General features: G+C 40.8%; 1 protein-coding gene across 3 annotated transcripts in view; it reads left to right on the forward strand.

The window, feature by feature from the left end:
* Positions 1-13,188, forward strand: part of LOC113957782 (kinesin-like protein KIF2A) — a 79,083-nt gene that overhangs the window by 19,184 nt on the left and 46,711 nt on the right. For 2 of the 3 annotated variants that reach the window (XM_027665554.1, XM_027665555.1), the window contains exons 2-6: positions 5,345-5,439; positions 7,434-7,553; positions 7,990-8,044; positions 10,122-10,244; positions 10,817-10,917. In XM_027665554.1, coding sequence (XP_027521355.1) covers positions 5,345-5,439; positions 7,434-7,553; positions 7,990-8,044; positions 10,122-10,244; positions 10,817-10,917 — 494 coding nt within the window. The remainder of the gene's footprint in view (positions 1-5,344; positions 5,440-7,433; positions 7,554-7,989; positions 8,045-10,121; positions 10,245-10,816; positions 10,918-13,188) is intronic. The other variant, XM_027665556.1, reaches the window with a different exon arrangement.

Below are 13,188 nucleotides of genomic sequence, written 5' to 3' on the forward strand. Positions count from 1 at the left end.
TCATCAATCATATGAAATTTAACAAGAGCAAGATTCTGCACCTGGGATGGAGTAATCCCAGTTATAGATACAAATTGAGGGACAAGAAGCTGGAGAGCAGCTCTGTGGAAAGATCTGGGCATTTGGGATGATGGCAAGTTGAATGAGTCAACGGTGTGCCCTGGCAGCCAAAAGGGCCAACTGTCCTGGGGTACATCAGGCACAGCATCACCAGCCTGTCAAGGGAGGTGATTGTCCCACTCTACTCTGCATCAGTACAGCCCCACCTTGAGTACTATGTGCAGTTTTAGGTGCCACAATATAAGAAGGACATCAGACTATTAGAGTGTGTCCAGAGGAGGGCAACCAAGATGGTGAAAGGTCTCAAGGGCAAGACTTATGAGGGGTGGCTGAAGTCACTTGGCTTGTTCAGCTTGGAGAAGAGAAGGCTGAGTGGGGACCTTGTCACAGTCTACAACTTTGTCAAGAGGAGCAGTGGAGGGGAAGGTGCTGATCTCTGTCTGGTGACCAGTGATAGGACATGAAAAAATGGAATGAAACTACATCAGGGGAATTTCAGATTGAACATTAGGAAAAGGTTCTTCACTGAGAGGGCAGTTGGTCACTAGAACAGACTCTCCAGAGAAATGGTCATGGCACAAAGCCTGTCAGAGTTCAAGGAGCATCTGGATGATATGGTTTAGTTTTAGGTAGTCCTGTGAGGAGCAGGAAGTTGGACTTGATGATCCTTATGGGTCCCTTCCAACTTGAGATATTCTATGATTCGAACTAAAATAATACTCAAAGTTTACTTATTGATTTGAGCTTGCGCTTTTAGAACCTTGTTAAGATATGGGAAAAATACAGACTTTAAACTTGTATGAAACTAAAGGCTTCTGACTTTTAACCAGGAGCAACAGTTGGCAGCTCTGTAATAAAGTAGGTAATGGTAAATATTCTTACTAAATGTAATATTGTAAAGTAAGAGGAATTAAAAAAACCAAAGCAATAAACAAAAAAAACCCCTATTTGACAGGTTAGGTCATAAATGGCAAATGGTACTAGTCGTAAACATCTTTCTATGTGATGCAAGAAGCTATTGTTTCTAGACAGCTACTGTCAGATTCAGAGAAAGAAGAGTAAATCATGAAAAGGAGGTTTCTGCCATTTATTCAAGCAATGAACAAAATGAGAAAGGGGGAAGGGAGGGAGACGACTGGCTAAATCATATCAGTCTTTTAGCAGACAGTATTCACTGCACTATTTTAATCCACCACAATCTTAAATCCTGTTGTAGGAAAACTAAAAATATTTTAACAACTACTAAACCCCAGTGCTGTTTGAAAGAGATACTTGACTTAATCTCCCTTTGCTCCTACATACCATAACTGTATTGAAATTTATACTGAACAGAGAGGACTTTGAGCTGTAAAAATATATAACAAAGGGTTCTGAAGAGGAACTTCCAGAAACAGTTTTAAAGATTTTTAAAAAGCTGCCTGCAAAATTGTTTTAAAGGAGTCCAAGGAACTGCTGACTAAATGTGCAAGGAGATGTCAAATTATTTTCAGTTTTATGGAAGTAACAAAATACATATAAGAAGACATTGAACTATTCCCATAACTTGTTTATGATCTGTCAACTCATAGAAAAGATATGAATGTAATTACCAGTGATTGAATGAAACCCTTCACTTATGCAGTGGTAGTAAAAGAAAAATGTGATAGAGGATAGAATATACTATCATAGGATATCTTGTTCTCATTTGAATAAAATTGCAGCTCTAATTGCTAATCTTCCTCAAATGTGAGAACTGCAGGCATTCATATAGGCCATAAAAGGGACCTGTGGGTGTTGGAAAACCTCACAGGAATGTTTAAAATGGGTGGATTTTTGGTTTGTTGTTTTTATTTTTGTTTGGGCTTTCTTTATACTTTGGAAGGGAGATTGCCTTGTGAATATATGACTGTTGCCGAAACTGAAACCAGTACACCGTTGAAAGAAGTAGCCAACAGAACGAGAAGCTGAGAGACAGGAAAGAGAAGGGAAACAAGCCCCCAAGACAACCCCCCACCCAGGCGTTATTTATGAGGTTGTCTTACCAACCCCAGGATGCTTAGAATTCCCCATAGCAGAAGCTGCATCCCCGGAGTGTCGTCAGGCTCACATGATAACGGGCATCCCCGCCAAGGCAACGTTGTCCTCCATGTGAAGCTTGAGTACCTCTCCCATCAAGAGCTATCTGCTTTTTATACAATTAACCTATGACATCTACCTGGGCAGGTGTGGCCAGCACCGCCCAACTAGAGGCCTTCGGTCCCTTCCCCCATTATGTAAGTGGTGCCCCTTCTGCACATGCGTGTGTACATTGGAATTTCCCCACGCTTGCGTGCTACACCTCAGGGGGTCTTTTCTAAATGAGTCTGGGGGCTTACTTCATTATCCTCCTCTTCACTTTCTCCTTCAAATGTCCTTGGAGGGCCGTTGGCCAATAGTGAGGCCCCAATTAATTTCAGTTTATACAAGATGCTTCCTTCAAGGACGAAGTTCTTGTTTATCAGTGCTTGTTTTCACATAACTTGGCAGAAAAAGAACAGACTCTCATAGGTGGCTGGGCCAACACACAGACCAAAGGGAGCAGCTTCTAATTAAGCATGAATACAATGACAAAATTATTATTTTATGAAAAGTGAAGGAAAACTTTTGGTTTTCTCTCTATAAGACTTTTACTGAAAATGAAGAATGTGAAATTATTTAAAAAACTCATGAAGTGTTTCTGCCTTTTTGGAGGTTCCTCCTTCTCCTTAAAGTATGCTCAACACTACCATAAAGTGTGCCCCAGTGGATCAGACCAATGGTTCATCTTGTCCAATTGCAGTAGGAGAAACTATCTAGGGAAAACAGGCCAGCCTTGTCACTGTTTGCAGTCTCATGCTTTTGTCTTCCCCCAGTATCCAGAATTATATTTGCATTATTAGAAGTACAACTCTGTCTAGTCCTAATAAATATCCATTATCCATTTATAGATGGAATAAGACATGCACAATAAAAACAGCAGTATTGTTAGCAAAAATATACAAAAAGAGAAGGTGTTTTATCCACAAAAAGGTGTTCACCACCAGGAACAAAAACAAGATGGCAGACGCTCCCTGTAGGCCGCAACTGCGTGGTTTCCCCAAACAAAGGCAATATGGCAACCATTCCTGTGTGCTACCCACATGGCTGCTGGAAACAAAGGCAGGATGGACAAGGAGCTCCCATGGCTAATGTTTCCCACCCCCCAACCTGAAAACAATGAAAAAACAATGAGAAATGACCCCCCCAAAAGCTAGGTCATCTGAGTAGGGTCGCACAGCTGCTCCATTGGGCTCAGTTCTTCACAGGTGCCTGTGACGCTGTTTCTACCCCTCTGCTGTACTGGAAGTCAATCCCACGGGTCATTGTTGCTTTTTTCCTACCACTCAACTGCTCTTCTTTTGGCTCAGTTCAGCTGGGTTCGGCAGGGCTCCTTTCCTCTTGGTCAACGTGCTTGACTGGGTTGGGATCACCCTTGTGGCCAGTCCGTTCCCTGCCAGCAGACTCCCCACCGACGCTGTTGGTTCTGCACTATGGTTGATTCGCATTTTCGCCACTGTCCCTTTCAGCACCACGTCCAGTAGCCATGTAGCAGAGAAAATGGGAGGTGGACTGGCAGGGCGACAGAGGGACTGAGTCCGCAGGGGTTGATCCTGACAGTGCGTCCGTCCGCTGGAGAGAGAGAGAAAGGCATAATGACTGACTTCCGGTGGGGTGCCTGGCTTTTCCTCCTGAAACCACGCCCCCCAGCAATGACAGGGGTGGTATAGAATAACAACCTGGTCACACCCACACAGCACTAAACTTCACTCCCTCTCTGCAACCAGGACACAGCAGCAGCATATGCATGAACTGCTCCAGGACAATTGACTTGTGCTTTTGGAGCTGCATGTGGCCCTTGGACTCCTGGGGGGGGCTCAGGGTGGGTGCTGAAGTGTGGTCTCTGGGGGGTGGCTCAGGGGTGGCAGACAGATGGGACTTGTTGGTGTTGGAGGAGTGGATTTACCTGACAGTACTGCGGGAGGAGGTGCAAACTATAGTGTGTGGATTTGAGAATTACCAGACAGCACTCATCCTGCAGAGCTGCTGGGGAACTGTGTCAGTGCACGGACACGTGCCCAGGCGAGCTTGGTAGGACTGAGGGTGGCCTGGTAGAGACACTTGCGGGAGTCTCTGTGAGTTTGTGTGGACTGCAGGCCACAAGCTACAAACAAGTTAAAATTCTATGGTTTTCAGGGAGTTCATGAAAGGATTAAGTACAGTTGCAATGAAAATACTTCTTACTGGGTGTATAAAACTTTACATTTCCATTTTTTTTCTTTGGGGAGATAGCAAAACATTATTTAAGTTTCTTTTTTTACTGTATCACCTGTGTTTCCCTCTCAAATGAGATGGAGTAAGGGGTTGTTTGTTTGTGCCATGACTCATTAAAGTAGGGTATTAGAGGAGCAGTCACATTGGACTCGTGTTCTTTAGAAATTCCAGTACTTGGTATTCTTAGGGCAAAGCACAGATGTGAAATCAATGTGACATGCACCTTTGTGTCAGTGCACGGTTGCTCTGCTCTTCCAGTTGCTCCTTGCTATGACATGTAGGAAATAGGATAAAATATGACAGATGGCATTTAAAAATGCAGTACACTATATATTTGAGAAGGAAAATCCTTATTCCTACTGAAAGTTTACTGGTTTTATTGTACTTTAGGAGGACTTTCTGGCTTTGGATATTTCACCGAAGAAGTCATAGCAATGGCACCTTAATTCCAGTTTAACAGTCTCTGTTAATAATTGTTTTTAAAACAATGATTTGTATTGAATTGCAGGCAATTTAATTTTAGTTGAATTACCAGCTCATTGAATGCCATCAAGAAATGGATATCAGAATACAATTTCAGGGGACTTCTCTCCTGTGTCAGGATGTTTAATGTTGTATCAACCTTGAAGGGAGACAAACAAGCCTTTGTGAAGTGCACCTCAGGAATCATTCCCACCCAAGGGAGACTCAGAAAAGAGAGTCCAAGTCGTGTGGCTTTCACATGGTATTTTATTTACTTGCCACTCAGTTTTTTGTTCATTAGGTTTTTCACTTGTACACTGTGAGAGCCTCTGTTAGTGGATCAAATCTGAGCCATTTTACAGTATGTGGCCAGGAATTGTCTTCTATTTATCACTTTTTTTTTTTTTTAAACCTCCTTCTTTCTGCTTCTATCTGCATTTCTCAGATCAGGGATTAAAGTAACTTCTGGAAAAATTTTCCATCTATTAATTCATCATTTGTGTTTTCTTTCTAGGCCGAATTCACCAAGCTATGGTAACATCCCTAAATGAAGATAATGAAAGCGTAACTGTTGAATGGATTGAAAATGGAGATACTAAAGGCAAAGAGGTAAACATAATTATTTTAGAACTTTTCTCTTTGAAAAATGGGTAATCTGCATGAATTATGCTTTGGAATTTGACCTGGAAACAAAGAGAAAATATAAATCTTAATTTATGTGATGATTCTTTGGTTACAGACTGTTTTGAATGGGAGTTATTGGGCAAATGCTGGTTTCTGTTGTATTACATTTGACTTTCTGAGCTCTTTGTCATAACTTTTAAATAATGTTTTTCATCTTTTGATTTTGAAACATATTACAAAGGCTGACCTTGTTACCCCTTTTTGAAAGTAGAAAAATCAAATTTTTGAGAGGGAGAATGACTTGCAGTTCAGACAGGAGACCAGTGGGAGCTGGATTAGAAATCTTTTTATGTTTGTATTATTGAGGGATTGAACTGCTAGTTTGTTTGTTTTAGGCAATAATTTTACAGCCCTGCCTTCCTTAAGAAACTGTGTCTGTGTTTGTCTCAGTTATGCTTTGCTGTCCCCTCTTCCTGTAAATTTTGGATCATGTTAGCCAGTTTCAGCTGAGATTTGGAGAAGCAGCTCAGAAATAATTGCATTTCACCAGTTTTGTGAAAACATGGGGAAAAGGAAAAAAAAAGGTTGTGAGAATGTCCTGGTGATCTCATCAACTGAACTCATCCCGCTGGACACAGAATCTGTAGAGTAGTGAGGTCTTTGAAAGGTCCAACCAAAGGAAATGGCAGTCTATTGAGACCAAAGCTATTTAAGATTTTTAGGAAACTGGGTTTCAATAGTTCTGAAGCCAGTTATTTTTAAGTTCCTGTCCTTCTCCCCCTTACATTTTGCAGCTTTTTGAATGAAGAACATTTATAAGGGAAAAAATAGAATGATAAATTTGACATGGTTTCAACTGTGCTGTTATTTTTTTGGGTGATCGTAATTCATCTGTTTCTTTTGCACTGTCTGGGAAATTTCAAATAACTGAGATCTCTTTCTTTTTATGTTAAAAAATGTCTTTCATATTCTGCAGTAATTGACAAATTACCACAGTAATACTAGCTACTTCTGTTTTAATTTAATCACTTTACAGAATTATGAATACTTTTTGGTGTCACATCCCACTCCTAAGAGGAAGGGAGCACCCAAGATTCATAGATGCCTGTGGTCGAAAAGGAATGGCAAAAACCAGAAGGGTCCAAAAAAACCTACAAAGTTTTATTATCAAATCATACACTTGGCATGGAAATTGATATAAGTTTTGCCCTTATTTTCTAGTAGTAAGAGAAAGAAAAGAATAAAAGAAAAGAGGGAAGAGAAAAAGACAGAGATAGTGTGAAAGAGAGATGAGGTAGGAGAGGAAAGGAGATCACCAGTCCTGGTTCCAGCATCAATCCAGCTGATGGGGTGTCCAGGATCCTGGGGGCACCACCTGGGCTTTGTGGGGGTACCTTTTTATAGGTAAGTTTTCCCTGCCCTCAGATTAGGTTTCTTGCTCTCCATGTCAATGAGTTAACATGCGCAGTCCATTCTTCTAGACCTTTCTGGAAATGGGTTGGGGGGCTTTGAGTGTCTTTGGTGGTCTTGACCCCACTTCTGTGCTTGCACTGTCCTTTATGTTGTGCAGTCACTGTGGACAAGAACAGGGACGTGGGCCTCAAAAAGGTGCTACCCTACCTTCCTACAGCCCCCCTCTCCAGCTACATCCTGTTCTAACTTGCCTGCTTGCACAGTTATTGGTGTTTGAAACATAGCAGCACATTAACTCCTTGTTGTCCAGGCTTCTAGCTTCTACAATTGGTTATTTTTAATTAATCTCTTTTCTGAAGGATGTGTTTTCAACTTATATGAAGACCAAAGCTTACACTGTTTTTAGTGAATATAAAATAAGATCATTCTGGTTATAGAATTAACAAATTGTGGGGTAAAAACACTAAATAAACACTTTATTGTTTATTCTCAAAAGTATCAGGAGAAATGGAGAGGGTGAATATTGTTCTAAGACTCATAAATGCATTTTATATTCTTTTACACAGATTGACTTGGAGAGCATATTTTCACTTAACCCATATCTTGCACCTGATGAAGATATTGAACCTAGTCCAGAGACACCACCACCACCTACTCCAGCAGCCAAAGTAAACAAAATTGTGAAGGTTGGTAATACCTATGCAACATGTCCATATTAAACTTTCAGTACTCCTATACATGTTGTTATGCTTGAATATTTAAATCTAACTGTTGTGTCTGTGGAGCTACTTGATAACTGTGTTGCTTTCTTTTTCCTATGATGAACAGGGGTTTCTAAAAATTTTCTAAGAAGAGGTTTAGCAGACAGGGAGTTGGGGACTAATATTTATATAACTAAATGTATCTCAAGGAAAAATATAGAAAACGTTTTGGAGGTTGTTTTGAAACCATACATATAGTGCAAGCAGTCTTCACCCTGGGCTCTTCGGGGAAGGATTTGGCAGCAATCACCTCTCTGTATTTCTGATGTCATGTTATTTTTATTAACTGGAAATAAGTGAAAGGCTGCAGTTTACCTTTTCAATAATAAGGTGATCAAATAACAGATTTCTTTCTTTACAGAGTCGACGAACTGTGGCACCTATTAAGAACGACACTCCTGCCAGAGATAACAGAGGTATATGTTATGTCTTTCCCTTTTAAGGAAGGTAAATATATGGGAACATTTTAATCTCCTGATCATATAACATTTCTTAATAGTTCTGCATTTCTAATTCTAACCCTACGGGTTATTTCTCACTCTATGTTTAAATAGCGAAAAAGCTACAAAAATGCTGAAATATCACAGAATGACAGGTGAAAAGTTTGTATCGGATGAATATAGATGTAATGTATCTAATAACAGGAGAAAGAATAGTTATTGCTCGTTGTTTTTATTTTCTCTCCTGCATTAAAATTAACTCTGTAAGACTCGATATGTATGCAGGTAACCAGAGAGCTAAGCCACAGCTAGAACACTGAGGAAAGTTTAATTCAAAATCGGAAAAAACACACACGGAAACCGGGTCTCCTGTTTTACATATCAAAGGCCTGATATATACACAGATGCCCACTAGGCTGTTCTTTTACAGTTCTAACTTTCTCTTATCTCCCTTCCCCCCAAGCCTGTGGGAAAGAATGCTTTGAAATTTCAAACAATCTGCAATTATCTTCCTTAATAGAAACTTCCTTCTGTTTGAGCAAAAACAGCCCAAGGGAAAGACAGAATGTTACAGTTCTCACACTGTACCTCTCCCAGACTTAACCTTCCAGGTGCGGAAGGTCTCTTGAGCAAAGAAAATCCTTAAACAGTTCACCCTTCCTCCTCGTCCAAAATCTTCCGTTTGTGACCCCTGCTTCCCCACAGCTCATACTGATGGTGGTGATGATTCTTCTTCCAAACATTAATCTACTGACATTAATTCAGGTTAGATTCCATTCTATCTGTTTAAACTTGAGAAACAAGTGGGCTTGCACATCTTTTCAAGTGTTCAGACTTCTGGTGGATGATTGGGATCACTTTCTTCTGCCATTTGCCTCTGGGGGTGTTAATTCAGAAACCTCATGAAGAGGGTGTTTTTTTTCAAACTTATATCATTTAAATTTGATATATCTTCTCAATGGGCTCTCCTCACATCCATCATTTGTAGTAAATGTTCTGTTTTTTATGGAATAACCCCATAGCTTGTATTTTAATAGGTCCTATGCATCTTACTATTCACAGTTGACCTAAGTATTTGTTGGCCTTATAATTAAACTTTTCTCAGCACACTGTCTTGTTTAGTGTAGTTAATTCATGCTATAAACTAGATCTCCTATCATATTTTGAATGATCTGGGGATTTGTTTTGTCTATCCCATTTGATACCTGATTCCATAGTTTTCTCCATGTTGCACAGTGTGCCGGTCTTCATTTGGAATGTCATCTCTAGGCTACTAATCAAAAGTGTTACCTTCACTTTCATACTCTTCTGGCAGACTTGTTAGGAACGTGTACAGGAAAACGACCATCTGAAGCAGAGCTGCTGGAAGCAACTCTTTGAAAAACAAAACATTCAGTTCTACCAAAGAGGCTAGCATGCATGCCACTCCCACTGCATTCAGTGGGAAAAGACATCATTCTGCATCTTCAGAAATTGGAATCCTTATCACATATCATAGAATCAATAAGTTTAGCTTTCCAGTATAATGTCAAAAAGGCTTGTTTATTCCACTTATAGACTGAGCTGCACTTTGCTGCCTTTCATTTGTATCCCTCTACTCATCTGCAAATTGTAGGTTCAATGAGGTGGGACCATTTTGTAACATCTAGAGAATGTGAAACAGTGGGTCCTTTTTTTCTACTGTGCTTTTATGTATAATTACGATATAAATAAAATTTCAACACTTTAAACTTCAAAACTGCATATCTCCAAGTACATAATTCATTCTATTCACATAATAAGTTCTATTAATTCTGTAGTGGAGTATTTAAAAATATGCACATGCAGCATCGATACTTAATAATTGTGTTGGTGTATAACACTAGGATAAAAGAAGCTACATACTGAATGTCTTTATTAATGCTTTCTACATGTATGGCTCTCTCCTCCCTCCCCCCAATAAATTGTTGCGTTTTGAAAGGGGCCTCTTCTGATTTTGTCATAAAGTATTTCAGAATCAGATAGAAATGTTACTCTTCCATATCTAGATGAGCTTTGTGCTTTTCATTTGCAGTGGTTGGTTCTGCACGCACGCGTCCTACTCAGCTTCCTGAACAGTCTTCCTCCTCTCAACAGAATGGTAGTGTTTCAGATATATCTCCAGTTCAAGCCGCAAAAAAGGAATTTGGACCCCCCTGTATGTAAACCGTGTATCAAGGATTCATTCGTTCTGGGCATTACATGTACATATTTTTCAATTATGTTGTTGTCCATAAATGACAGATGTTCTATATATGCAGTTGCCTGTAGGCTTCCTCAAAAAGCTTTTTCAGAGTGCTGTGGCTAAACAACTGTTCACTTTTGTCATATTTGTTCTTTCTAGTATTTGGAATTTATTTTTCCTTATCTCTTTTTAACCATGACAGTGGTTTTTCAATGCACCTGGGCTTTCTTTCAATTCAAACCAAGAGATCACATGTATCCAAATATCATCATACATCCAAATATTTTTTGAGGGTCATTGTCACATTTTCAGCTGTGTAATTATTGTCCCATTCCTATGATTGTTTTGCATTCATTTAGTCTATACATTTTAGAAATTAAATTGCTGTTATTATTTTGTACTATTACTGATTTGCTTGAAAAGATAGTTGATATAAATAAATGCATTCTAATCATTCATAAATTAGGAGAATTGAAATGTCATAGTGTAAATACTAAATTCATGCAACATTAAAAATATTTTAAAATGATATAATTTTCTTTAAGCACGTAGAAAATCTAATTGTGTAAAAGAAGTTGAAAAACTGCAAGAGAAACGTGAAAAAAGAAGGTTACAGCAGCAGGAACTTAGAGAAAAAAGAGCTCAGGTTAGTATTTTTAGCTCAGATGGAAAATGTATATCAGGAAAAGAAGTTGTTTGCAAAATGATGTGCTTTTTTCAGTCTTCAACCTGAAATGCTTTTATACTGTATACAGTTTTGATAAGTATTTTGGTGCATGGTTGCATTGCTTTGATAACTATTTCTTTAGGCAGTTTTCTCCCTCTTTTTTTCCTACAGAAATAATTGCTTACAATTTCTTATCATTCCGTGTGTTATTTAAAAATCAAGTCCTGATGATAGTTATTGCTTAAGGAAAATATATTTATGAAAATAATCAAATATTTGGCTTTTATATAGGGCTGTTATTCTGTAGGAGGTATTAATAGAATCATGGAATGGTTAAGGTTGGAAAAGGCCTCTAAGATCATAGAGTCCAAGTGTCAATCCAGCACCACTGTGTTCACCACTAAACCATGTCCCCAAGTGCCACATTCACATGTTTTTTGAACACTTCCAGGAATGGTGATTCCAATAATTCCCTGGGCAACCTGTTCCAATGCTCAACAACCCTTTCCATGAAGAAATGTTTTGAGGCCACTTCCTCTCATCTTGTCACTTATTACCTGGGAGAAGAGGCCGACCCCCACCTCACCACAACCTCTTTTCATGTATTTGTAGAGTGAGAAGGCCCCCCCTGAGCCTCCTTTTCTCCAGACTGAGCCCCCCCCGCTCCCTCAGCTGCTTGTCATCAGACTTGTCCTCCAGACCCTTCCCCAGCTCCATCGCCATTCCCTGGACATGCTCCAGCACCTCAATGTCTTTCTTGTCATGAGGGGCCCAAAACTGAAGCCAGGATTTGAGATGCAGCCTCAGCAGTGCCCAGCACAAGGGGAGGTCACTGCTGGCCACACTATTGCTGACACAAGCCAGGATGCCATTTGCCTTCTTGGACACCTGGGCTCATGTTCAACTGCTGTTGACCAGCACCCCCATGTCCTTTTCACAGAATCACAGAATGGTTAATGTTGGAAGGGACCACAGTGGGGTCATCTAGTCCAACCTCCCTGCTCAAGCAGGGTCATCCTAGAGCACATTGTACAGGATTGCATCCAGGAGGTTCTTTAATATTTCCAGTGAGGGAGACTCCACAATCTCTCTGGGCAACCTGTTCCAGTGTGCGATCAACTGCACAGTAAAGAAGTTCTTCCTCATATTCAGGTGGAACTTCCCGTGCATCAGTTTCTGTCCATTGCCTCTTGTCCTATTGCTTGGCACCACCAAGAAGAGCCTGGCTCCATCCTCTTGAAACACTCCCTTTAGATACTGATATACATTAATGAGGTCCCTCTTAGTCGTCTGTTCTTGAAGCTGAACAGGCCCAGCTCCCTTAGCCTTTCCTTGTAAGAGAGATGCCCCAGTCCCCTAATAATCTTTGTCGCCCTCCGCTGGGCCCACTCCAGGAGCTCCATGTCTCGTACTGAGTAGCTCAGAACTGGACACAGTACTCCAGATGCAGCCTCACTAGAGCTGATGACACCAAGCTGAGTGGTGCAGTTGATACACCTGAGGGATGGGATGCCATCCAGGTGGACCTAGAAAAGCTCGAGAAGTGGGCCCATGGGAATCTCATGCAATTTAACAAGACCAAGTGCAAGGTGCTGCACCTGGTCGGGGCAACCCCCGGTATCAATACAGACTTGGGGATGAACAGATTGAGAGGAACCCTGCCAAGAAGAACTTGGGGGTGCTGGTGTATGTATGAGAGGCTGGACATGAACCGGTAATGTGCGCTTGCAGCCCAGAAAGCCAACCGTGTTCTGGGCTGCATCAGAAGCATGACCAACAAATCAAGGGAGGTGATTCTGCCCCTCTGCTCTGGTGAGGCCCCACCTGGAATAACGCATCCAGCTCTGAGGTCCCCAGTACAGGAAGGACATCAATCTGTTGGAGTGAGTCCAGAGAAGGGCTGCCAAGTTGATTAGAAGGATGGAGCACCTATCCTATGAGGAAAGGCTGAGAGAGTTGGGATTGTTCAATCTGCAAAAGAGAAGGCTTTGGGGTAACCTAATTGTGGCCTTCCAGTACCTGAAGGGAGCCTATAAGAAAGATGGAGAAAGACTATTTACAAGGGCATGCGGTGACAGGGCAAGGGGGAATGGCTTCAAACTGAAAGAGGGTACATTTAGATTAGATATTAGAAAGAAATTTTTGACTGTGAGGGTGGTAAGGCACTGGCACAGGTTTCCCTGAGAAGTTGTGGATGCCCCATCCCTGGAAGTGTTCAAGGCCAGGTCAGATGGAGCTCTGAGCTGGCAA

This window comes from Corapipo altera, unplaced genomic scaffold (genome assembly GCF_003945725.1).
Source record: "Corapipo altera isolate COAL_440 unplaced genomic scaffold, ASM394572v1 61148, whole genome shotgun sequence".
In the NCBI taxonomy this organism is placed as follows: Eukaryota; Metazoa; Chordata; class Aves; order Passeriformes; family Pipridae; genus Corapipo; species Corapipo altera.